Source organism: Rhinolophus sinicus, linkage group LG04 (assembly GCF_036562045.2).
Source record: "Rhinolophus sinicus isolate RSC01 linkage group LG04, ASM3656204v1, whole genome shotgun sequence".
NCBI classification, from domain to species: domain Eukaryota; kingdom Metazoa; phylum Chordata; class Mammalia; order Chiroptera; family Rhinolophidae; genus Rhinolophus; species Rhinolophus sinicus.
Genome location: NC_133754.1, coordinates 113,457,128 through 113,481,589, shown reverse-complemented (window position 1 = coordinate 113,481,589; position 24,462 = coordinate 113,457,128). Strand labels below are relative to the sequence as shown.

Genomic DNA, 24,462 nt, shown 5'->3' with positions numbered 1-24,462 from the left:
AATTGCACAAATAATAATTTCTTACAGTCTCACACACACACAAATCAAACAGTCCAAACATAGCATTATGCTGGAATTATGCTGAATGTATTATTCTGCAACTTACTTTATTCACATAACACTGTCTCCTGGAGATAGTTCCCTATCAGTCACAAAAGTCTCCTTTATATTGCCAGTATTTTATCTTTATACCAGAGACAAGAGGAATATTCAAAAACTAATCCAGACGAATTTTCAAAAGCAGATGTGTGTCTAAACCAAAGCTTAGCTGGAACTGTTTGGCTCTTAGGGGATTTGGCAATATCTGGAGACATTTTTAGTTGTCACAGCTTGGAGGGGTTGCTACTTGGGTCTAGTGGGTAGAGACGGGGAATTCACAGGCTAGTCCCCACAACAAAGAATTATCAAGCCCCAAATGTCAATAGCATCAAGGTTGAGAAAACTTGATTGGTCTAAACCTGCTCATCTTCAGGGTGTTTCAATAGCCCCGTGACGGGGCTTGATCAATACGTAGTTTCTCCGCACTAACCTGTACTGGAAAGAGTGCTGAGTAATAAATCCGTTGGTTTTAAATGGCAGGATTTCAGGTTTTTTCAGGAAGAAGCCAGAGTATATCTGGCTTCAGAGTATAAGAAGCCAGTTATACTCTGGCTTCTTCCCTGATTTGAAGCAAATTTGAACTTTTACACCTCTCAGAGTGTGGCTAATGAAAGCGGCAAAATAGGGGCGAGCCGCTTACTGGCTCGTGCTTCCTAACCATGCACGGGGAAACAGTGTTTCTCCAAGCATGTTTTATATGGTTAGTTTTTCTTCAGTAGTAAATTGTTTACTGAATTAAACTTTGTCCACATAAGCTTAACTAGATATAGATTCTGTAAAATTGGAAATCGTTTAACAATTTAAATATCGGATTGAAATAAAAGGAACTGTGATAAGTGCAGATTGATGGTTTTGCGATACCCTAGTAAGACTAATAAGCAAGACTGTTAACTGTTGGAAACAACTGTTCGATTCCAGATTGGGATTTAGACATTGTTTGTTTCGGTAGCATTGTTTGGGTTAATTTATTCAGACCGCCATTTTGTGTTTGAAGGAAATAATGTATATGTCCTAAGCTTAGCCTGTTTTTATTCCTTAAAATGTCTAACCATTTCTTACTATTTTGGTAAAGGTAAAGGATGCATTATCACAAATATTTGTAATAAACATAGCGAGGAGTTTTTTTTTTTCTTAAAATGATTTAAAATTAATTTAAACGTGTTTGACTTTCAGAAAGAACATATTAGAAATACACCTTTAATTTAGGACTCATTTCTTCTTGATTTAGATTATAGATTATTCTAGTATCAGGTGTGCCAGTTACATGATGAAATATCTTTTCACTTGAAACAACAAAGAAATGTCACGGAAGCTTTAAAAATGTTTTGAACTTACAGAATTGTAAATAACTTTTCAAGCAATTTGTATCTTGTTTCTTTTCTAGTCTTATCAGCAGTGAGTATGTATTGTATCTCATAATATGAAGACTGAGTCTTCCTTATACCCTGAGATACTAAGGATTTCAGATTTTAGAAGAGTTAGCAGTGCAACTACATCACAGTGATATTTCTTTCCTGAGAAATTTCAGAAGTATGGATGCTTCAGACTAACAGGCACAGAATAACTATTTATTGTGACGGTATGAAATGATTTAATTTGCTTTATTCCCCTTTGTCTCTTAGAACCCTCACCCAGAAGTAATTTGAGGCACTTGTAGTTTTGCCCCTCGTGTGTGTAACCCTGAACACCGTCTCGTTCAGTGTGCCTGTTGAACTTCATAGAAATGGAGTCCCGCTGTATGTTTACATCTAAAATTTTCTTCTTTCCCTAGCATGTGCTGTGCTTTGCGATGTAAATCTTAGAAAAGCTTCTGAAATTTTACCAGAAAACCTGTTGAGGATTGTTAATGACACTGCACTGAGTCTATATGACAGAGAATGACGTCTTTATGACATTGAATTTTTCTTGCTAAGACCGTGGTGTATCTCCATTTATGCAAGTGTTTAATATATTTTTTAAAGTTTTATCACACTTCTTTGTTGCTTAGTCATACAGCACTATGCATGGATCAGTGCTGGTCCATTTTACTTGATGGAGGGCAACTTTTCTTTTTTTTCAATGAAATAATATGGTTAGATGGTGCTTATATGTTGGTCTAGTTTCTAGATGGTCCTTGTTGGCAGGGGAAATGATAATTTAAGATTGTGGTATTAAGAAAATTTGCCAATTTTAACTATGGTATCTAATTTAGATGAATATAAATCAGTTGCTGGTGGTTTAGTTAATTTGGAAATTTTAATATTACTTAAGTAAACAAACAATTTCAGGATAGTGACTTAAATGTTTTACTAGATGTATACAAAACTGCCATGGGAACATAAAAAAGGAAGTGACTAATTCGGCATTTGGGTGCAAGCATTTTATATGGTAAAAGAACCTGCCAAGTATTCAAAATGGCAGCATTTTGCTGGCCTAGGACTGAATAGACCATACATTTCTTTGAAAGCTTGGGAGAGAGAAGATGAAACATGTGCTATACCTCAAGGATTAAATTTTTTGGCCAAAAATAATTGAATAAATTGCATTGAACTAACAAAAGCTTTGTTTTTCTATTCAGGTTTACAGGAAAAATGTTTTAAAAATGTGTAGATATGCATTATAATCTTTATTTAGGCATAGTTGAGACTATGTTTTCCAGTGCCCCTTTCAGCAAAGATGGTTCTTGCTCCTGCTTCTCCTGTCCCTCTGGGTGCTCTAAGCCTGTGGTATACCCATAGGTTGCCACAGGCTGAGTAGCCCCAAAGCAGTGTATTATTCAGTGAAATTTCATCCAGATCAGTGTGCCAGGGGCTAGTCAGTGTTACCAAATTAAGTAAAACTCTTTGAAGTGAAAGTACATAGAAATGCCATGTTTTTTTTCCAGCATTCTGTGGGTATTTTATGGACTGAAACTTAGGAAAGCAAATTGTGAAAAGGAAAATTGATCATTTTATAGTGAACTGAGGTTACAAAGGAATCCTGTAGTAATTGTATTGTTCAGTAACTATTAATATAAGTGAGCAAGCCACTCTATTGAGTTGGATTTGGCTAGTGTTTATTGAACACCTATTGTGTGAAATGATAAAGGCTAGTTAACAGTTGCTCTAAGGAATATAAAGATTAGTAAGGCAGCCCCTTCGTTGGAGAGCCTGTGGGCTAAGGAACAGAACGATGAAACTCCTAACTACATTGCAAGGCAGGACAGGGAAGGCACTGCGAGAGAAATGAAAATAGGATACCATGGAGATTTCAGGAGAACACGATCTCATCCAGTCAGGAACTGGAACAGGAATCTTGGACAAAGATGGATTTTTGAAAGATGGGTGTAATTTTGGCAGTTAGTGATGGGTGGCGGCTGTTAGATTTCTCAGGAAATAAAGTAGCCTGGAGGTGGGGAAGGGGTGGATGGATCTGTTGACTAGCAGGGAGCCTCAAGTCACCAACACAGGGATCAAAGGGAAGGATTGTGAGAAGGAAGTCAGACAGGTGAGCTGAAGCCCTGTGGGGGCAGGCTGGGCTTCAGAACCCCGTAAAGGCTGGGAGCAGTAGGAGAACAGCATTTCCCATGTCTTCATTTGACCGCCATGGCCCCTTTCCCACCGCCTCTCTGTTGCCTCTCTAGTCGTTTTTCTCTGTCTATCCTGGCTAACATCATACACACTTTCCCGTGCCTCCTTCCCCTTGCTCTTTCTGTCCTTCCCCAGCCATCGGAATCAGCTCAGAAGTCATCATCTGAAAGCCTGCAGTTGGAATTAATCATTACTTCTTGCCTTCTCACAGTGATTGTCTTACCCCCTTATTATAGGACTTACTACATTCTGTCTGTTATGGCTGTTTCCATCTCTACCTCCCTGCATCTTATCATAGGGCTTCTTATTCCAATAGTCTTAGTAGAGGAGCTTGAATACAGATCAAGCCAAGGTCAACTCAATATATGTTTGGTGAATGAATGAATAAGGGATCTTGTTTACAAAGAATTTTTATTCATGTTATGCATAAAGACTTAGATGCTGTAGAGACCAAAGTAGTGGAAATTCTAAAAGACTTTAATGATCAGATGAAGAAATTGTTTGGAGAAGCACAAAATATGTGCTCTGTCTCGCTTCAAGAATATCGACCACAGTTGGCTCTCCTAGCCCTTTGCCTGAGCGAAAAGCACAGCCTTCCTTCCACACCCAGACCCTGCGCCAAACCACAGCCTCCCTGCTCCAGCTTTCCTAACTGCCTGTGAATGTGCTGCCTGTTACAGGATGGAGCAGATACAATGATGCGAGGACAAAAAGAGAACACCTGAAAACAAGGCGGTGGATTTCCCCCGTTTATTTAGAGTTTCTCTCCTTGAAAGCTTACCTTCATGTCATAAGCATTTTTTAAATGGCTTTTAGACATTAGCAGAGTTCTTAAAACTCCTATGTGAATCACAGTTGGGCTTAAAATGTTTTAGGCACAGCTGTGTTGGTTCCTGTGCGTTCCGCTCCTGAAGGGTTTTAGCACAAATCCGGGTGATATATTTGCCCATTTTCTCTATGCCCTTGAAGTTCATTTACACCCACATCTTTTTTGTGGACATTGGTTCGCGTATTCAGAAAACCAGCTCCTCATCAGTAGAGAGAGGAGGTTGAAGTAGAGGGTCTCCGAGATTGCTCTGTTGGCATTTAAGGAAGAATCTAGTATATGACTGTACGAATTAATTTTTGTCCAAGAGCCAATGCCTACAGAATATTTAATGGTTTTGTGTTTAGACTATTTGCCACTAGATGGCAGTAAAAAAATTATTCTTAACAATGAGAGGTGCTTAACAGCTTTTAAGTTTACTTGAAAAGAGATATTTGGAGGTCTAAAGTTTGAGGTGTGTGGTTTAAAGTTATATCACTGTAGCCAAGCCTCAGTATGTTCTTTCTTAGGACCTATGCTTGCTTTATCTGGGGATAAAACTCTTGTGGCCCTCTATAGCAGTTCGTAGTGGGAATTATGGAGAAAAAAGAGATAAGTTAAAGCATGTAATTTTGTTTTACAAAACATTTTTTTATGATAAAAAGTAAGATACAGTAATTATAGAAACTTTGGAAATACAGATATTTTAAAGAGGAAATTTTAAATTACTCCTAGAAATAATTTATGTTAACTATTACGTTTCTTCCCAGGATTTTTTTTGTGCATACAAAATTAAAATCACATGGAACATACAGTTTTACACGTTGTGTTTAAAATTAATGTTCTATTGCCTTTCCCTATGTCATCAAATATCTTTTTATGACATGATTCACAATTCACACTATTGGATAAACCATGATGAATTCAACAAACCCAGTGCTGGGCACGCGGGTTGCTTCTAGTTTTTCACTGTTATAAGTAATGCTGAGACGAACCTAAATCTTCCTTAGGATATATTCTTGGAAATTAAATTACTGGGTAAAAGGATATGAATTTTAATGTTTTGGCTACATATCATACAGTGACTTCCCAGAAAAGCTTTACAAATTTGAGCTCCCAGTAGCAACGGCGTGCCTCTCACCACTGCATCCTTGCCACCATTGCGTATTACGGTACAGGCTTCCTTTGTTTTTTAAACAGAGCATGAGGAGGGGTGGGGAACTAATCTTGATAGTATTTGTTGTTTAAAAAAATCAGTTCCTAGCTATTTCATTTTGGAAATTTCAGCTGGGACATATCTACCAAACAAGTTATTTTCATGTTTCTAAGACCTTAAGTGTTAACAGTCAGCTTGTCTGATGCAGGTGTTATGACAACTATCTAGGAAACTATGGCTATTTTAAACATTACTCAGGAATTATTTATAATCTCTTATTGCACCTTCTGAATCTATTGAATGTCCTACTGGCTTGGCTACCAAAGTAACTCATGCAGTTTTGGGAAACCACCCTCCATGCACTGGTCAAAGGCCCAGGATGTGAGTGTTTCTGGGAGGCCCTGAGTTCCAAGGGGAAGCCTCGGCGTCATGTTCCTTAAGACCTGCAGTCTTAGCTGACCCTTAACTGTTATAGCCTTGAAACTGGTTTCCTTCCATCCCAACTGGGTCTGTAGTACTTTGTGTTTTAATGTTTCAAGGCTCAATCATGTACATTATAATGATAACAGCCACCTTTTTATAGGTGGCTTAATTGAAACTTTGCTTAATTGAATTTGATTAAAAACTGAATTTATGGGATTTTAAGTGAGATGCCATACTTAGGGAACATAGCACAGTGCTTCAGATAATAGTAAGCACTCAGTAAATTTTAGTGTTCGTAGTTGTTAGAATTCCCTCAAGAATTGACACTTAAGGAGATGTGGGGGCCGAAAGAGCCCTCCTGGCAGAGGGACTAGAACATTCGAAAGTCCAGAGGGGATGAAGAGCCTGTGGCCCTAATGGGCCCCAAACAAACTAGTGAGGGAAAGTCAGTCCCAGGTAGGGGCTGCAAAATTGGTGGGCCTATTTGGGAGCTAGTTTGGGCTTCATCGAAGAGTAATTGGGAGCCATAAAGAGCCTTAAGCTGAGGACTAATCAGATTTGTATTGTTAAAAAGCTATTCCAGTTGCCTCATGGAGAGTGGATATGGGGACAGCCCTTTGAAGGGTGTTTGGCCATAGAGTAGGTAACCAGCACTGGGTATGTTACTAAAGCTCTGTGTGTCCCTGTTTACTCATCTATGACACAGATTCAATAATAGGACCTACCCCATAGGCTGTGGGGATTACATGAGTTGCTATTTGTAAAGCGCTCTGAACAGCTTGTGGCATGTAAGTGTTTTAAGTGTTTGTGGAATAGAATGCCCAAAGTCTAGTGGCAGGTTAATCACTTCCAGTTCCGACCTTTCCTCATCTACCTCTGACTCTGAGCCCTTGGCGCCTAGTTTCCAGATCGAGCTCAGCCTCCTCCTTCCCCCTGCCTGGTCTGGTGTGGGCACCTCCACACGGATGTGGCATGTGGCTGGCCAGGCCTGGCTGGGCTTTCCTTCACCAGAACACCTGTGTGGCATCTCACACAGGGGGTCAGGCCCCAGTCTCAGCTTGCTGAGAGTACCACATGTGCTTCCTGCTGTGGTGAGCTAAGCAAGGTCCTCCAGTAAACACCGCCCTCCAAAGGGTGGTTACCCTGCCTGTCATTTACCTCCCCTGGTTTGCTGACCTTACACAACTGCTTGCTGTCACCCAGACTGCACTTGGTGTTTGAAAATAACTGGGAGATGAACTCTCCTGGGGCTATTGTCAACTCCTGTTTGCTTTCCATATTTATAAAGGATGTCTTTGAACTGAAAGGGAAAAAGTTAGATAATATGCAAGTGGCTTCCATCCAGCTTTTTCTTTAACTCTAGTAAGGAGCCTTTCAATTATCTTATACCTTACAAAAAGTTCACTTGAACGCTGTAAATTTCCCGTTTTTCTCCCTCTCCAATGGATTTTTGTCAATCACGTTATACATGTTGCTGGATTTTTTTTAATCATGAAGATCTGCTTGCTAAGTATTAATGTTTCACAGCTACTTTGTTAACTTACTGTGAAATTTTCTAAGTTGAAAACAGTAGCCAGGATCTCATTTAGGGTCAGCAGTGTCTACACCTAACAGTGCACACCAGATCCGGGGAAGAATTTTCCTCAAGGGGAGAGACTCCTCCTCTAGCACTGTGGCCAGGAAGGGGAGAGATGGCGCAGAGCCTTCCTTGGTGTTCTGATGCTTTATTTGCTTTATTAAGTTTCTGGTGGGCAACATTTTTTCATTTTATTTTATATCTTTTTTAATATGTGAAATAGTTTATGATAAAACTGAAATGAGTGCCTGGATGTGTTAGTGATATCCGCCCTGGGCATAACTGCTGTGTTTGTGTGATGTCCTGGTCTCCTGCGGTCCGTCCTGGGCTGAGGTGACAGAGCCCCTTCCCTACATACCACTGTCCTCTCTACACATTTGTGTAGGAAGTCACATATGTTTATATGCACATACACAGATTCCTTTTATCTCGTCATACGTACTCACACAATGCAATGCAGAACTTTAAACAAAGTAAAGTGATTATTTCCCTATGAATATAATAAAAACCACTGGGTTGTACTCTTTAAAGGGGTGAATTTTATGGCATGTGAATTATATCTCAATAAAGCTGTTAAAAATAAAATATTTCCAAATACAGCACTTTTTCAAAAAGTAAATATTTTTTCCTGATTATAAAAGAAGTACATACACATATAGGAAACTGGAAAATGAATGTATTAAAGTAGAAGGAAGAAAAAATACATATACCCATAATAACACCACCCTAGAGACTGCCAACATTTGGCAATATTTTTTTTCATTAGTTTTTCATTCCCATGTATGGATTATTTTGATATTGATGAGATTGTTTTGTGTATAAAATTTTGCATCTTCCTTTCTTGATTTAACAGTTGACTATAACCATTTAAAATGCTGTTACAAATTCTTTATAAATATTTTAATGCCTTGCAGTGAGCCACTGTGTGAGGGCATTATACGTTAATCATTCCCGGCTGTTGGACGTTGCTCACTATGAAAAATAACACTGTAATGAACATCCTTGAGCAGAATCCCCATTATCATATTTGGATTCATTTCCTTAAATGTATGCCAGATATATTAGAAATTTTTAAATACATATTCTCAAGTTGCTTTCTATGAGGCAGGCCCCTATCAACCTATCAGGCCTCTTTGTTTAGGTTACAAACCTCTGGGCAGATGTCGCCCTGTCAGGCCAAGCGTGGAGGTGGGTTGTGGGCTGTTACACCCGCTCACACTCTCTGTGGGTGCCCGAGTGGGGTTCACAACAGCACTGATAGGTGGGCGCTCGTTATGTGAGTGTTCGTCCCATAGCTCACAGAGCACCTGTTGCAGAGAACCCAGATTAGCCTTAGGTATTAATGACCATAAAATCTTTCATTTATTAAGTGAAAAAGTCGTATGTTGATGTTTAAATTTACCCTTTTTGATTATGAGAATGAACATTTATGTGTTTCTTGGGTATTTTTGTATTTTCTCTTACGAGTTATCTGTTCACACTCATTTTTTATGCTCAGTGTTTATCATTTGGTATTTTGCACATTAATTTGATTGCATATGATCTGTATTATTTGTTGTCAGTATTTTTCCTCGTTTCTGCTTATATTATTTTTTGAAAAACAGAAGTTTTTATTTTTATTTACAACAACCAAAGATTTGCTCCCTTGATTTTCAGTTTACAAAGTTCTTTCCCATTTAGACACATAAAAAGTCTTTATATTTTCTTTTTGTTTATTATTTCATTTCATTTTTACATTGATCTACTTGAATTTATGTATATTTTGATGAATAACATAAGGTGAGAATCCAATTTTTTCAAATAGTTTTCCTAGCACTATTTATTACATAGTCTTTCCTTTCCCTAGTGATTTGTGTGTGTTCCTTGTCGTGTATTTAATTGTCATATCTACTGTGATAAAAATATTTTGCTGAGTTTAAAACCAATAAAGATCATGTTCTTAATATGGTTAAAGCACTGTTCATTCATTATATACTTTTGTTCCACTGTTAATATATGTTTAAATTGACTTATTTTGAATGTAATAATTTTAACACTAGCCTTTCTTTATACCTTGAATCAAAGTGAACTGGATATTTGGAAAAATTAAGATTACTCATTTCATAGAGACCATCTCATTTACAAATGACCCAGATTCAAGGCATTATACTTAATAGGTGCTTGCATTCAATTTTAAGACTGTGTTTCTTTTTTTGTTTATGTTTTTTAGGAGTTGTTATCTCACATACTTTCATCATTCAGATTTGATATGAAAGAAGTTGGTCGTTTTACTCAATATCTTGGGTATGCACCTGCAGATTATTATCCTGGTTTGCTTAAAAATGTGAGTATTTTTAATTTATTAATATTGAAATTTTCATTGGTTAATGTATCATCAGCAAAAAGAGTAAATGGAAATATTTCACTTCTCCAGGAGAGATGTTTAACTTTTCTTTGTTTATCTCTTCTTACCTTGGGTGGACTTACGGCCATGTAAGGAAGAAATGGGAGATTATGAGAAGGAAGAAGAAAACCAGGAGAGGTTATTCTAAATCAACCAACCTCTTTGTCTCTTAACACATTTCATTTATTCTCTCAAAGATTTTTGGGAGAGAGAGTTCCTTAACCAATGTAAATATAGCCTTTTACTGTTAGACAAATTTTGTATTTAAAATAACCCGACAGGAATTTTGTGTTAAAGCAAAAAAATAAATAACCTTGTAAATACTATTATATATTCACATCTTAGTATTAAAGCTATTTTCTACTGCCTTAAATTTTAGATAAATTCAATAAATGTTAATTTATGATCTTAACATAGCTCTTCTAAAAGGTGTTATGAGACTTTTAATGTTTGTTAACTATTCTGGTCTTTTGGAAGCTTTATACCTGAATAGCATGTTTTAAAATAAAGAATTAAATTAAGAAAGAAAAATTAAATAACTCTAGCATGGTTTTATTTGGTTTAGTTTTAATTTTTAGGAAATTAATGATCTGTTCTATTGTTCATTTGCTGAAACAGGAATTCGGACTAACAGACGGCAAACGTAAAATCTAAATTATTAGTAAATGTAACTTGGCACTGCTTTTTTTCACTTTGACAAAGTAAAACAAGGAGAAGACGGGTGGAAGAGGGTAGGGAATCTCAGCGGAAATACCACTCACACCAAGAAAAATAGAACTGATGTAATCCTGTTTGCTGTGTGAGTTAACCTGTAACTGATTTTGCCTTACAGATGGTTTTATCATTAGTGTCTGAACTCAGAGAGAATCATCTTAATGGATTTAACACTCAAAGGCGGTAGGTGTCAAACTAAACATCCCTCTTCTCAGGTTTCGACATATGTCATTTCGGTTATGAGAGAAAAAATTCGTAATTCGTATGAAACGCATGTTCATAGTTTTGGTTATATGCTGTGTGGAAAGATTATTTTAGTGGAACACATGGTAAATTGGTGAGTTTTATCAAACTTTTTAAAATCACTAGTCTCTCAACTCTCATAGGGTAGTAATAAATCATGTGATGTCTCTTATGCACCCATTGAGTTAAAAGCCCTATATATACAGTAGGGAACACAATAGACAAAAGGGCTCAGTTCAGCGTGTATGTGTATAATTCACATACAAGGCAACAGATAATTTGATGTGCACATATGACCTATTTTAAGAAACATAGTATTCTAAAATTTAGACTAAACGAATCAAATAGAGTCAAAGTAAAAGGCAATTAATCACATTACAAAATGTTTCTTCACTATGAGAAAGAATTCAAAGTTGTTTTCATTGGTGATCATTTCATTTTTAACAAGTCATTAAATAAGAGAATCTGGGGATCAAGGGCACATAGTGATTTTTTTGTGTGTGTGAAGTTGCTGCCAATTAAAGCTCTATCAGAAATGGTGTTTTCCTTCAGCCTTTGCATCTAAGCCTTAAAGTAAACTATAAAATTCTTGGACAAAAACATGAGAAAATCTTCATGACTTGATTTGGCAGTGATTTTTTGGATATGACACCAAAACAATAGAAAAAAATCAAAGATGAATATTGACACAAAAATCTTCAGCAAAATACTAGTAAACCAAACTTAACAACGCATTAAAAAGACTATGCACCATGACCAAGTGGGATTTATTCTTGACGTGCAAGTATGGTTCAATATACAAAAATAAAATCAGTGTAACACACCATATTAATAGAATGATGGACAATACCACATAATTTCAATGGATACAGAAAAACTATTTAATAAAATTCAACATCCTTTCATGATAAGACCATTTCACAAACTAGGAATATAAGGGTACTGCCTCAACATAATAAAGATCATATGCAAAGAGCCCATAGTTAACATCTAACTCAATGGTGAAAGACTGAAAGCTTTCTTTCTAAATCAGGAACAAAGCAAGGATACCCTCTCTCACCACTTCTTTTCAACACAGTAATGGAAGTTTTAGCCAGAACAATTAGGCAAGGCAGAGAAATAAAAGACATCTAAATCTAAAAGAAAGAAGTTAAATTATCTCTGTTTGTAGATGACAAGATCTTAAATGTAGAAAACCCTAAAGATTCCACAGAAAAACTGTCAGAACTAATCAATCAATTCAGTAAAGTTGCAGAACACAAAACCAACGTTTGAAAATCAGTTGTGTTTCTATACACTAACAACAAGCAACCCAAAAAGGAAATTTAAAAAACAATCCCATTGACAGTAGCATAAAAAAGAACAAAATATTTAGGAATAAGCTTAATCAAGGAGATGAAAGACTTGTACACTGCAAACTACAAAACACTGCTGAAAGAAATTAAGTATGACACAAATAAGTAGAAGGGTATCCTGTGTTCATGGATGGGAAGACTACCCAAAGACTGCTTTGTCCATACTCCCCAAAGCAGTCTATAGATACGATGGAATCCTATCAAAATCCAAATGGCATTTTCCTTTTGCAGAAATAGAAAAAACCCATCCTAAAATTTATATAGAACCTCAGAGCACTTCAAATAAACAAAACAATCTTGAAAAGAGAAAACTGGAGGCCTCACACTTCTTGATTTCAAAACATATTTCACGATAGATGATTGGATAAAGAAGATGTATATATACACAATGGAATACTATTCTGCCATAAGAAAAGATGAAATAGTGACATTTGTGACAACATGGATGGATCTTGAGATTATTATGCTAAGCAAAATAAGTCAGACAGAAGAAGTTGAGAACCATATGATTTCACTGATACGTGGTGTATAAAACTGAAAACAACAAAAAAGACAAACAGATGAAGAAACAAAAACTCATAGACACATAATAGTTTAGTGGTTACCAGAGGGTAAGGGGGATGAGGGGTGGTAGATGAGGGTAAAAGGGACCAAATATATGGTGATGGAAGGAGAACTGACTCTGGGTGGTGAGCACACAATGTCATATATAGATGATATATTACAGAATTGTACAGCTGAAACCTGTGTGTTAGGTTGGTGCAAAAGTAATTGCAGTTTTTGCAATTATTTTTTGCCTTTTAGACTGCAATTACTTTTGTACCAACCTAATAACTTTACTAACAATTGTCACCCCAATAAACTTTAATTAAAAACAAAACAACATATTTCAAAGCTACAGTCATCAAAAGTTTGCTACTGGCATAAAGCCAGACCCGTAGACCCATGGAAAGAATATCCATAATATGTCATTTCTTATGTAAAGTTTTAAAACACTCAAAAACAATGTATACTTATAAAGTATATATTAAACTAGACCAAAGAGCCTACACCAACTTCAGGGAAGTCCTGACTCCTGGGAAGTGGAAGAGGAAATGGGATGGGAGAAGGGTGTTCCAACTGTATTTGAAACATTTTATTTATTTAAAATATCAAATAGAAATATTAATAAAATGTTAGCATTATAAAATCTGGGAAATGGGTACACAGTTGATACTGCAATAATTCTCTATTTCTGTACATCATCAGTATTTTATAATTAACCTTTTAAAAACTAAAATATAGTGTTACCTAGTAAAATATTGAAAATGAAAAGATAATACTCATAATAAAGGAAATTTTTCCTGCCTCAGGGTCATTTTGAAAATAGCAGGTGTAGTTCATGAAAAAACAATCATCTTTACTCAGCTGAAGATTGCTTAATATTTGTTACTCTCGGCCCTATTTTTTTTTAATCTTTATTCACATCTTTTTGTACTCTACCCATTATTTAACTATACTGGTCTCTTCAGACTCTTTCCTCAGAGTTATCTGTGCTTTTCATTTTCTTACCCGCAGACAGTAGAAGACAGCAGTTCAGAAAGGCGCCTAAACACCACTGACCACAATTAGGAGAGGCGATGGAACATAGTAGCTGATGTGCTATTTGTAGCTGAAAAACTTCCATTTGTGCCACATTGGATGGGGGCAGGTTCATTCCTAAATTCAAGGCTGCTGCTTATTTAAGGACGTTTATTTTTCAAAAACAATCTGTACAACTTCCCTGGTGCAGAGCAAAGTCTACTGAGGAATGTCCATGCTTGCACCGCAGCTGGCAGAAGCAGCAAGGATAAAATGGCAGTTAATTTGGTTTAGTAGTTTAGGGCATTCTTAGTCAAAGCAAATCTATGATGTAATTAGTAAAATTCTTAACTGAATTTACCAAGAATATGAGATGCCTGTGCTAGTAGAATGTTCTCTGCACACGGACGCATCTGATATATGCCTCCTTGGCTCTGTCGAATGATTTACTATGGTGTCCTTTTCTTTTTGGAAATAATTTTAGAATTCAACAAGATAAATTTCTTGCAAGTATTTTTCTAAATATGTTGAGCCTATACACACCGGGGGTGCCAAAAAAATGTATACGCATGACTTGTATTCATCTTTTGTTATCTGTATATATTGAGTATTACAATTTTAATACAGTTTTTTCCTTTCTTAAAATGTGTATGCATATTTTGGGCACCCTCTGTAGTTTTCAGGGAAATTCAACCTCTTGGATTAAGTTCAATTATTCTTATTAGAAGAATGAATTTAAAAAGCAATTTGATGCCCAACGTACTTTTTGAGTCTCTTTATGAGCTTTTAGAGTCCTACTTTTAAGACCTAAAGCCAGGAAGTTCTGTTCTCCATCCATAAAAGAACCTGGATCAGTAAAAACTTGTGTGAAACTCAGAACTATTAAGTCCACAGTTCTCTAGTGAATTATAAATTCAACCAAGTGTTCTATTGTCTCACATAAAAACTGATTTCATTTCATGAAATCAGTGGAATGGCATCATCGTAACATTTGAAAGAGCTGCCAAACATGCTGGGCCATTATAGTTGTTGCTGTCCTAAGTTATAATAATAATTAAAATATGTATCAACAATATGTAAATTTCTCCTACATACCTGAAGCTGTCTGTACATTTTTAAGATTTAATAATCAAAAAAGTTTGAATCAGAATACAGCATAGGGGCAAACTGCTTTATGGTACAGTTAAATCCAGATATTCCCATTATTTATGAAACTTGAGTTTTATTATTACTTTCCTTCCACGAGTATGACAATAAATGTTCAAGAAGCCAAAAGCCTCCCAAACTTAAGTACCATATAAACAACGCATATAAACAATTGTTTTTCTGTGTGTGTTTTTTAAATAAAGGACATCCATACATTTTTCACTTTTCACTATTCAAATGATTAAAGTTTATTTCAAAAGATTCAAAAGCTTTGTAGAAAATGTAGAAATTAATCCTACAACTTTGATGCATAAATTGTCAGAGGAACTAAAAAATAGGAAAATCTGTTTAGTTTTCCTTTGCATTATTTTTAAAGGCCTGATATATGGTCTTGTCATAGCGTTTTAAATAGAGTTTCACTTGCCACCAAGTAAAATCAACAATTCATTGACAGAATGTTTAGATTCTCTCTGGTTCTTTGCTACAAACCGTCTAGAAGGAGTGACATTCTAGACTCTGAGCATCATCAGTTTATCTTGTAGTTCTGTGGTTTGCTGCAGATGGTTTGGAGGCTTCAGTAAACCACACGGAAAGGATGTTTCCAGCAGTATATGGTTACTGTTGAGCCTTCTGCAGTTGAATTCTTGTGCAAAAATCATTTGGAAGTGCTACTCTGGCAATCAATCAAGACCTAATGCTTAGTGTAATCCAGTCTGGAAAGTGTTGCATAACTCCGGTTGAAGTTGGATCTCCATGCTCTGGCAGGCTTCAGACCAAAAGAGGGAGCTGTGAAAGCTGTGAGCACTTTGAAGCCCTTCAAAAGATTATCAGTTGGCCTGCCTATATTTTGTTAGAACCAAGAGCTACCTAAGTTTACGTAAGACTTTAGAATTTTTCAGGAAAATTATCTTGGACCTGTTTCAGCCTAATTGGGAGATACAATCTGCAGCCCATAAACTTCATTGCTTGATAAATGCTCTGTTGCCGAGGTTGTCCCTTCCACCCTCCCAGTCACCAGTGATAGACTCTGATTGTCCTTCTTTTAAGATAATGAGGAAAAAGTTGCACTGTCTTTTAGAGGGGAGGATTGATGAATCAATGTGGGAGGGAAGATTACCACCTACTTCCCTGATCCTTCAGAGTTCTGGATTTATCATGAGTACACACAATGCTCAGGCATATTTTTCAATTTCTCAAACATTCATAGAGCCCTTACTCTATGCAAAATATTCTGCCAGAGTCTGCAAAATATATATATGAAAGAATATTCTACGTCATACACAAACACAACTTTTCTTGCCCACCCGGTGAACTCATGTTCCAAAAATTTAAGGTATTTACAACTCAAGTTCAATATGTCTTTTTGTTAACAACTTTAATGATGAACTCAGAAAGACATTAATTAATTTTAGGTCTAAGACCACTTTGATAGTGAGAGAAAGATGTTAGAGCACTGTGGAAGATAAATATTATTGAAGAGACTCGGTTATTTAGGAAAATGGTAAAGAACAAGAAGTGAATTTTAGAAAAGGTGAATATTTGAGGAGAAAAAACAAAGTGTTTACATGTAAGGAAATTATCATTGTGTAGTTCAAAAAAAATCACCTCTGAGAATTTCACTGTTGATTATCAAGAAAATAATACAGCTAAACTAATAATTTATAGGACTTCATCAATAAAATATAAACCTTAAATGTAAATCTATTACATCTCTTTAAAATCTTCAGATTATTACTAGAAATAGATATTTAGTTCTGGGGACTGCTACTAAAGTAGTGTAGAGCAGTGACTTCAAATTATACTACAGAGCAACAATAATCAAAACAGCATGGTATTGGCAGAAAAACAGACACATAGACCATGGAACAGAATTGAGAACCCAGAAATAAGCCCACATACATATGGACAAATAATTTTCAACAAAGGAGCCAAAAACATACAGTGGAGAAAAGACAGACTCTTCAATATATGGTGCTGGGAGAATTGGAAAGCCATGTGCAAAGGAATGAAACTAGACTACTATCTGTCACCATACACCAAAATCAACTCAAAATGGATCAAAGACCTAGATATAAGATCTGAAAGAAATTGCATAGAAGAAAACATAGGTACTAAACTATGGACCTTGGTCTTAAAGAGGATTTTATGAATTTGACCTCGAAGGCAGGGGAAGTAAAAGCAAAAAGAAATGAATGCGACTATATCAAATGAAAAGGCTTCTGCGCAGCAAAAGAAACCATCAACAGAACAAAGAGGCAACCAACTGAGTGGGAGGAGATATTTGCAAACAACACCTCCAATAAGGAGCTAACATCCAAAGTATATAAAGAACTCAAACAACTCAACAAAAAACAAAGAATCCAATTAAAAAATGGGCGGAGGACCTAAACAGACCCTTCTTTCAAGAAAACATACAAATGGCCAACAGATACATGAAAAGATGTTCAACTTCACTAGCCGTTAGGGAAATGCAACTCAAAACCACAGTGAGATATCACCTCACACCTATGAGAATGGCTGTCATCAACAAGGCAAGTAACAACAAGTGTTGGAGAGGTTGTGGGGGGGGAAAGGAACCCTCATACACTGCTGGTGGGAATGTAAATTGGTACAGCCAGTATGGAAAACAGTATGGAGGTTCCTCAAAAATTAAAACAATTACCAAGTGAGGTAGCAATCTCACTTCTCAGTATGTACCCCCAAAAATCTGAAAATATTTATCTGTAAAGATATATGTACTCCAGTCTTCACTGCAGCATTATTCACTGTGGCCAAGACATGGAAACAATGAAAGTGTCCTTTGATAGATGATTGGATAGAGATGTGGTATGTAGACACAATGGAATACTACTCTGCCATAAGAAAAGATGAAATACTGCCATTTGTGACAACATGGATGGATCTTGAGATTATCGTGCTAAGCGAAATAAGTCAGACAGAGGAAGTCGAGAACCACTTCATCCTCCATCATGACAATGCTCCGTGTCAAACATCACTTCTGGTGTATGGCAATTTCTGTCAAATAAAAGCATTACGGTGTGTCCTCATCCACTTATTCTCTGGATCTGGCACCCTGCGACTTCTGGCTCTTCCCCAAAGTCAAAATGACCATGAAAGGAAAACGTTTTGAATCAATTCAGGACATCGAGGCCGCCATGACAGCACGACTAACGACACTCATGCAAGAGGATTTCCAGAACTGTTTCAGAAAATAGCAAGAACGATGGGATAATTATGTTCACAGTGAGGGGGAACATTTTGCGGGGGGTTAATAGCAATGTGTCTTTTACTGTAATAAATTTTTTAAAAATTTAAACATTCACCGTATATTTTGATCATACCTCGTATAATACTTTAAAATGAGGGCATTTGATGACCCACAAATTATGAGAACAGCTTAAAAGGTAGTAGTGGGATATTTTTGAAGGAAAATATCACAGCCCAAAAAACTTGCAAGAAAGGATGACTGCAACAGGTAAAAGTTACTTTGGGGGTGGATTCAAAGAATAAGAGGATACCTGTCAGCCAACAAGATAACTTGTTGGACTGTTGCAGTAATTGCAGTCAGCTGGCTTGGCCCTCATGCATCCTCTTCCTTATCTACTGTCCCCAGATGAGACAACAGAGATGTCCTGCTTTCAACAAGAAGGTGGGAGGACACTTTGGAGGAGAAGCAAACACCAAATGGCTATCAATTCCCAGTAGTTTTGGGGTTGCTGTTATGATCAGAATGCTCAGAATTTACATTTTTCCGGGGAATTCTTATTGGCAGCCTAAACGGGCATTATCTCCTGACCCTCCCACAAGCACTTGAGACAGGCTGCATTAAACAGCATTCATAGAGAGGCTAATGTGGAATCCCAAATTCCAGAAAGAGCAAACAGACAAGAATCACTCCTGGAAAACCAGCACCATAAGGAAAAATGAACCAAATGCAACAAACAGAAGAGACAAATGTATTTCTTAGGATAAGCAAGTGGATTTTTTAAAAAAGGAATAATTAATTGTCCTAAGAGTAAGTAATAAGAAGAACTGTTAAATCCTCGAAATGGGAACAAGTTTTTTTTTTTTTTTTTTTTTTTTTTAAGAAGGGGATTATGGGAAAAGAAGAAAATTCAGTAAACAGGCTGAATAGGACATACAGCTGAATAACAAATAATGACTTCAAGATTGAGGCAAGTAGTTCTGCTAAGATATAGTACAAAGGGACAAAGAAATGGGAAAGTAAGAAAAGTATGGTTTTTTTTTTCTTTTTTATACAAAAGATCAATTCGGGACACCAGGGAAGATGATGGAGTAGGAAGTGCCAGGAATCCATCTCTTCACCTTGACAAAAATTTTACTGACAGAATCTGTCTGCTGTAACTATTTTGGAACTTTGTAGCTATTTGAAGGCTCCCAGCTTTCAAGGGGAAAGCTTGGCCAGTAAATTGTGGTTACTTTCAGCTGTTACCACGGTAGACACTACCCATCACCAAGTCCCTAGAAGCATGGCAGGCAGGTCTACCTGCATTCCTAGACCAGCTTACAGGAACCAGGTGGGGCAATGGTGATGAGTTTTGGTATAGAATCAAAGGAAAATGTGCACAATAAATGAAGAGACTATTAAAATACTCCTGCCTTTTTAAAGTACATATCAGTGTGGGGCTAGGCTCCCTTCATATACTTCAAACAGAACAACAGAAGTAAATACTAGCATCCAGCTGTCTTCTTTCCGGCAGTAGAGAGATTTACAAACAGGTAAAACAGTGTCACTCTTTTCACTAAATAGTTTTTTTGTTTAGAAAAATATTGTTTAACAAAAAATGTTACTCATTTTAATGTCTTATGGGTTTATTGTTTCTTTTAATGAGTTAATATTTTACGTGTCTCTTTTCATTTCAGACGTGATAAATATTTATAGCTATAACCTCAGAAACAAAGCTCTTTGGTGTTCTCAGTAATTTTTACGAGTTTAAGAGTATTCTGAAACCAAAAAATTGTTGAAAAACTGCTGCCCTGTAGTGAAGATCACAACCAGCTTGCCCTACCCACGCACATAGAGCTCCCTACTACCTTTTCGTGCCTGACTCTTAAATAGGAGCTGGCAGGCAGCGGTCACCAGATATTTAAGGAAATCATATTAAGCATGTAACATAAAAAAGTAGAAACCAATAAAAATAAAAAGATTAATCAAAGGAAAGGAAGTCTCAAATTAATATAAATGTCCCCGTGAAAATAAAAGGTAATATATCTATTAATATTATATCCATATCCATTAAATGAGAACAGGATGCTATGTTTTAAAATAGGGAACATTCATAGGATGAAAAAGTTTTGGGAAATCAATAACGAGAGAGTGGTAATAAAAAACATAATAAAAGGATTGGAAGATAAAGGTAAACAATTCTTTCAAAATCTAGAGCAAAAGGTAGACCAAGAGATGAAAAATTAAAAAGAAAGACAGAACTACCTAGGAAGTTCAATATCCAAAAAATTGGAGTTCCCAGAGAAAACAGAGAAAAGAATGGGTAGGAAATCATCAAAGAAATAATTCAAGATAACTTTCCTAATTTGAAGTCCACTGAGTGCCCAGCACAATGAATAAAAATAAATCCATACCAAGACACATCGTTGTGAGATTTCAAAGAGGATATTCAACAGCCTCCATGGAGTAAAAACAGGATCCGAATGTATAATAGCATGGGACTTCTCAAGAACAACTCTGGAAGCTGAAAGACAATAAAGCCACACTTTCACAATTCTGTAGGAAAATCGCCAGAATTCTATACTCAAGCAAAGTATCAAGTGTGAGAGTAAAATAAATATGTTTTCAGACATGCTAACTCTCAAATACTTTACTTCTTATGTACTTTTTCCTACATAAGAAGAATGAACCAAGAAAGAAGATGTGGGATCCAGGAGAGAAGTGAAGGAAATTCCCAGGATGGAGATCCCAAGATGATAACTACACAGAGAGAGTAACAAACAACCTGTCCAGATTGGAACAGATTAGAAGGTTCTAAGAAAAATTTCTTTAGGAAGATGAAAATGAAAGAATATCAGATATGTCAGAATATATTTCAAGGAGGTTATACACTTGGGTGGGAGTTTGGAGTTAAAATCATCAGTGCAAAGAAAAATGAGCAAACAAGCCAAATAACAGTCATTAAACCCAGGAAAAACAATATACTGAATATCTAAAGTGCGTTAGGTTTGAAAGTGGTTTCCTCTGAGATCAGAAAATGGGGGTGGGAGTGCTCTTGCAAAAACTACTGTTTTTCATAAGCTTTGAAAAGCTATTTGATTATTTAAGGCAGTTGCATCTGTAAGTTTGATAAAAATAAAAAATAAGTTAAAAGCAAGTTAAAAAAAAAAAAAAAGAATGCCCCAGGCTCTTACAGAAGTCTACGAAAGCCTGCTTCTTGCTGCTTCCTCCCTCCCACACGTGATCTCCACCTGGGCCTCCTGGCTCTGTGCAGAATGCTCAGGACCTTGGCATTGGCTTTGTATCTGTGGCAACATTTTCCTCCCAGGTATGTCCTTTAGGTCTCTATTCAGATGTTCCCGCCAGTAAACCCCTGCTCGCCTTAATCCCTCAGTGCGCTTTACTTTTCATCATGGCACTTGATAGCACCTGGCATTTTATTCTCTCCATTACTGGGCTTTGTCTCTGCTTTTGTGCTTCAAACACCACAAACAGCCTTGATTATAGTAATGGTTCACAAAACATTTATTGGATGAATAGGACTGATATATACTAATTTAAAAACAAATTCACTGAAGAGGAAATACAAGTGGGTAACAAATACTCAATCTTGAAAGTTGTCAGGAAAACGTAAATGAAAGCAATGGGGTAATTTTTGTCCAGATTCAAAATAAAATACTGTTAATATCACTGGCAAGAGTGGAAAAGTAAACTGTAGTCTTTTGGGATGCAATTTAATATGCAGATAATCACATTGGGCATAGATAAGGCATGTACAACAATACTGCTGCAGCAGTGTGTATAATAGTAAACAGCTGAAAACCACCTCAATGCCTACAAATAGAGGCATGGTTACATTACAGCACTCATGTATTTTTTAACAATAGGCAGCAAGTAAAAAAAATGAGGGACATCTATGTTCTATATTGTGATTCCATTTGTGTTTCATAAAATATAAGACTAAATGTCTAGATTTATGATTACATATGAAAATACCTAGAAAAAGATGTAGCATACATTTCAAACTTTCATTTTATATCTAGTTGCTCATTTTTTTATTTAACATCTATTCCTTGAGCACGTAGTATGTGTAAGGAATTATCGAGCGTGCTAGGAACAGAGCAGTGAGAGAGAGAGGACATTCACAGTGGAATGGGGATTTAACTTGATACATTAAATTCTGTCCAGTGGAGCTTTCTGCAGTAAAGGACAAATCTTGTGAATCTGCACTGTCCAATACTGTGAGCTACTAGTCTCATGTTAACTGTTGAACACTTGATACATGACTAGTGCAAGTGAGGAATGGAATTTTACATTTTACTAATATTTCATTTAAATACATTTAAATTGCCATATAGGCTGAATGTTACCATATCAGTGCATTTATATGGGATGGTCAGGAAGGCCCTCACATAAAGGGAGAGGAGACGTATTTGGAAAGAAGGAGCTAGCCATATGTTATGTGCAGAGTGAATAACAGGACCTTATCTGGTGTAGCTGGAAGCCTGTAAAGGTGGAACAGAACAGGCAAAGATAAGAGTAGAAGGAAATGAAGCCAGAGAAATGGAAGGGGGCCCCACCATGGAAGGCCTTGGTGGCTAGTATAAGACTTTACTACTTCTCTGGGTGAGGTGGGAAGCTATTGCAAGGCTTTGAGCGTACAAATGAAGTGATGTGAATTTTTAAAGAGTTGCTGGAACTGTTTTGATGATAAACAATGGGGTCGGGGAGGACAGAAGCAGGGAGAAAGTTAGGAGGCTTCTACAATAACCCAGGCTGGATGTGATGGTGAGTGAGGGGGTAGTAATGAAAGTGCTGAGAGGTGGTCAGATGAAATGACAGTATTTACTGCTGGATCAGATAAGGGGCAGAAGAGAAAGGGAGCAATCAAGAATGGGCTTCAAGGCTTTGGGCTTGAGCAAGTGACATAGGGAGCACGGGGTCGAGAGTGTTTGGGGAAGGAATCCGGAGTTCTGTTTTGGGCATGGTAAGTTGAAGACAAATACGTGGGTCCTAGAGCAAATTAAGCCTGAAACATCGCTAGAGGCAAAAAGGACAAAACTGAAGTTGTCCTTCTTCAGGCACATCCTGAGAAGGCAGGGTTCTTGGGGAAAGATAATGCTGGGGAGAACAGAGACAGCAGGAAGAGAGGAAGACCGAATATGAGATAGATGGGCTCCATACGCGGAGCTGAGGAGGACTTTTGAAGACAGGACATCATGGACATCACTCATTCGTGGGGTCACCAGGGGTCAGAGCCGACTCACTGGTCCATAACACACAAGTTGGTGGTGCCCATAGTTACTTATGCCAGAGTCCTTACAATGAGAGGTTTTAAAATGGGAACTGCAGCTAAAGCGTTTCTTTCGAGAGAACCGAGTAGGAGAAGAGCATTCATAGATGGTATTAGGGTAGCCTCCTTATGTGAGGGACAGAACAAGTAACTTATCAACCTTTTTAGCATGAACATTTCATTTCTTTAATTACATGTGGCTCTAAGATTTGGCTAATTATTTCTTATTCGTTCCATAGAATGGCTCCTGAACGCATAAGGTCCCTATCACGAGTTTGTGCCCCACTTATTACTCTGCCAGATTTCAAACCGCTGGTGGAAGCTCTGCTCACCTACCATGGACGTGAACCTCAGGAAATGCTCTGGCCGGAGTTCTTTGATGCTGTGAATGATGCCTTTTTGCTGTAAGTGATGGGCATTCACCCTATCACCCAACTTTTGTTTTTCCTTTTCTTAGAATACTTCAGTTTGTTGGAAAGGCAGTTTTCAAATGTTTTCATCTCAGTACCCACTTTACGCGCTTAAAAATTATTGAGGATCCCAGTGAGCTTTTTAATTAACACGTGGGTTATATTTGTCAATATTATATTTGCAATTAAAACATAAGTTTTAAAAATATTTTTTATTTAAAAATAACAATAAATTGATTGCGTGTTAACACAGATAGCATATTTTTATGAAAAACAACAACCTTTTCCAAGCAAAAAGTTATCTAACAAGAGTGGCATTGTTGTACACTTTTGCAGATCTCTTTATTGTCAGACTTAAAAGAAGACAGCTGGGTCCTCATATGTTTTTGTATTCAGTCTGGTGTGATATGTTAGCTTGGCTGAAGTATATGAAGAAAATCCAGCCTCACACAGACATGTAGTTGGAAAAGACAGAAATATTTTAATAGCTAGCTCAGACAATTGTGGATATTCTCCTTGCATACCTCACCAAAATTTGAAAATGTTTTTTTTAAGTTTACTTCC

The 24,462-nt window shown here is 36.8% G+C and overlaps 1 protein-coding gene across 8 annotated transcripts in view; it reads left to right on the top strand.

Moving 5' to 3' along the window:
* The window catches only part of FANCC (FA complementation group C), a 261,715-nt gene that overhangs the window by 168,820 nt on the left and 68,433 nt on the right, over positions 1 to 24,462 (top strand). For all 8 annotated transcript variants that reach the window (XM_074330248.1, XM_074330249.1, XM_074330251.1 and 5 more), the window contains 3 exons: positions 9,817 to 9,930; positions 10,823 to 10,887; positions 23,728 to 23,892. In XM_074330248.1, coding sequence (XP_074186349.1) covers positions 9,817 to 9,930; positions 10,823 to 10,887; positions 23,728 to 23,892 — 344 coding nt within the window. The remainder of the gene's footprint in view (positions 1 to 9,816; positions 9,931 to 10,822; positions 10,888 to 23,727; positions 23,893 to 24,462) is intronic.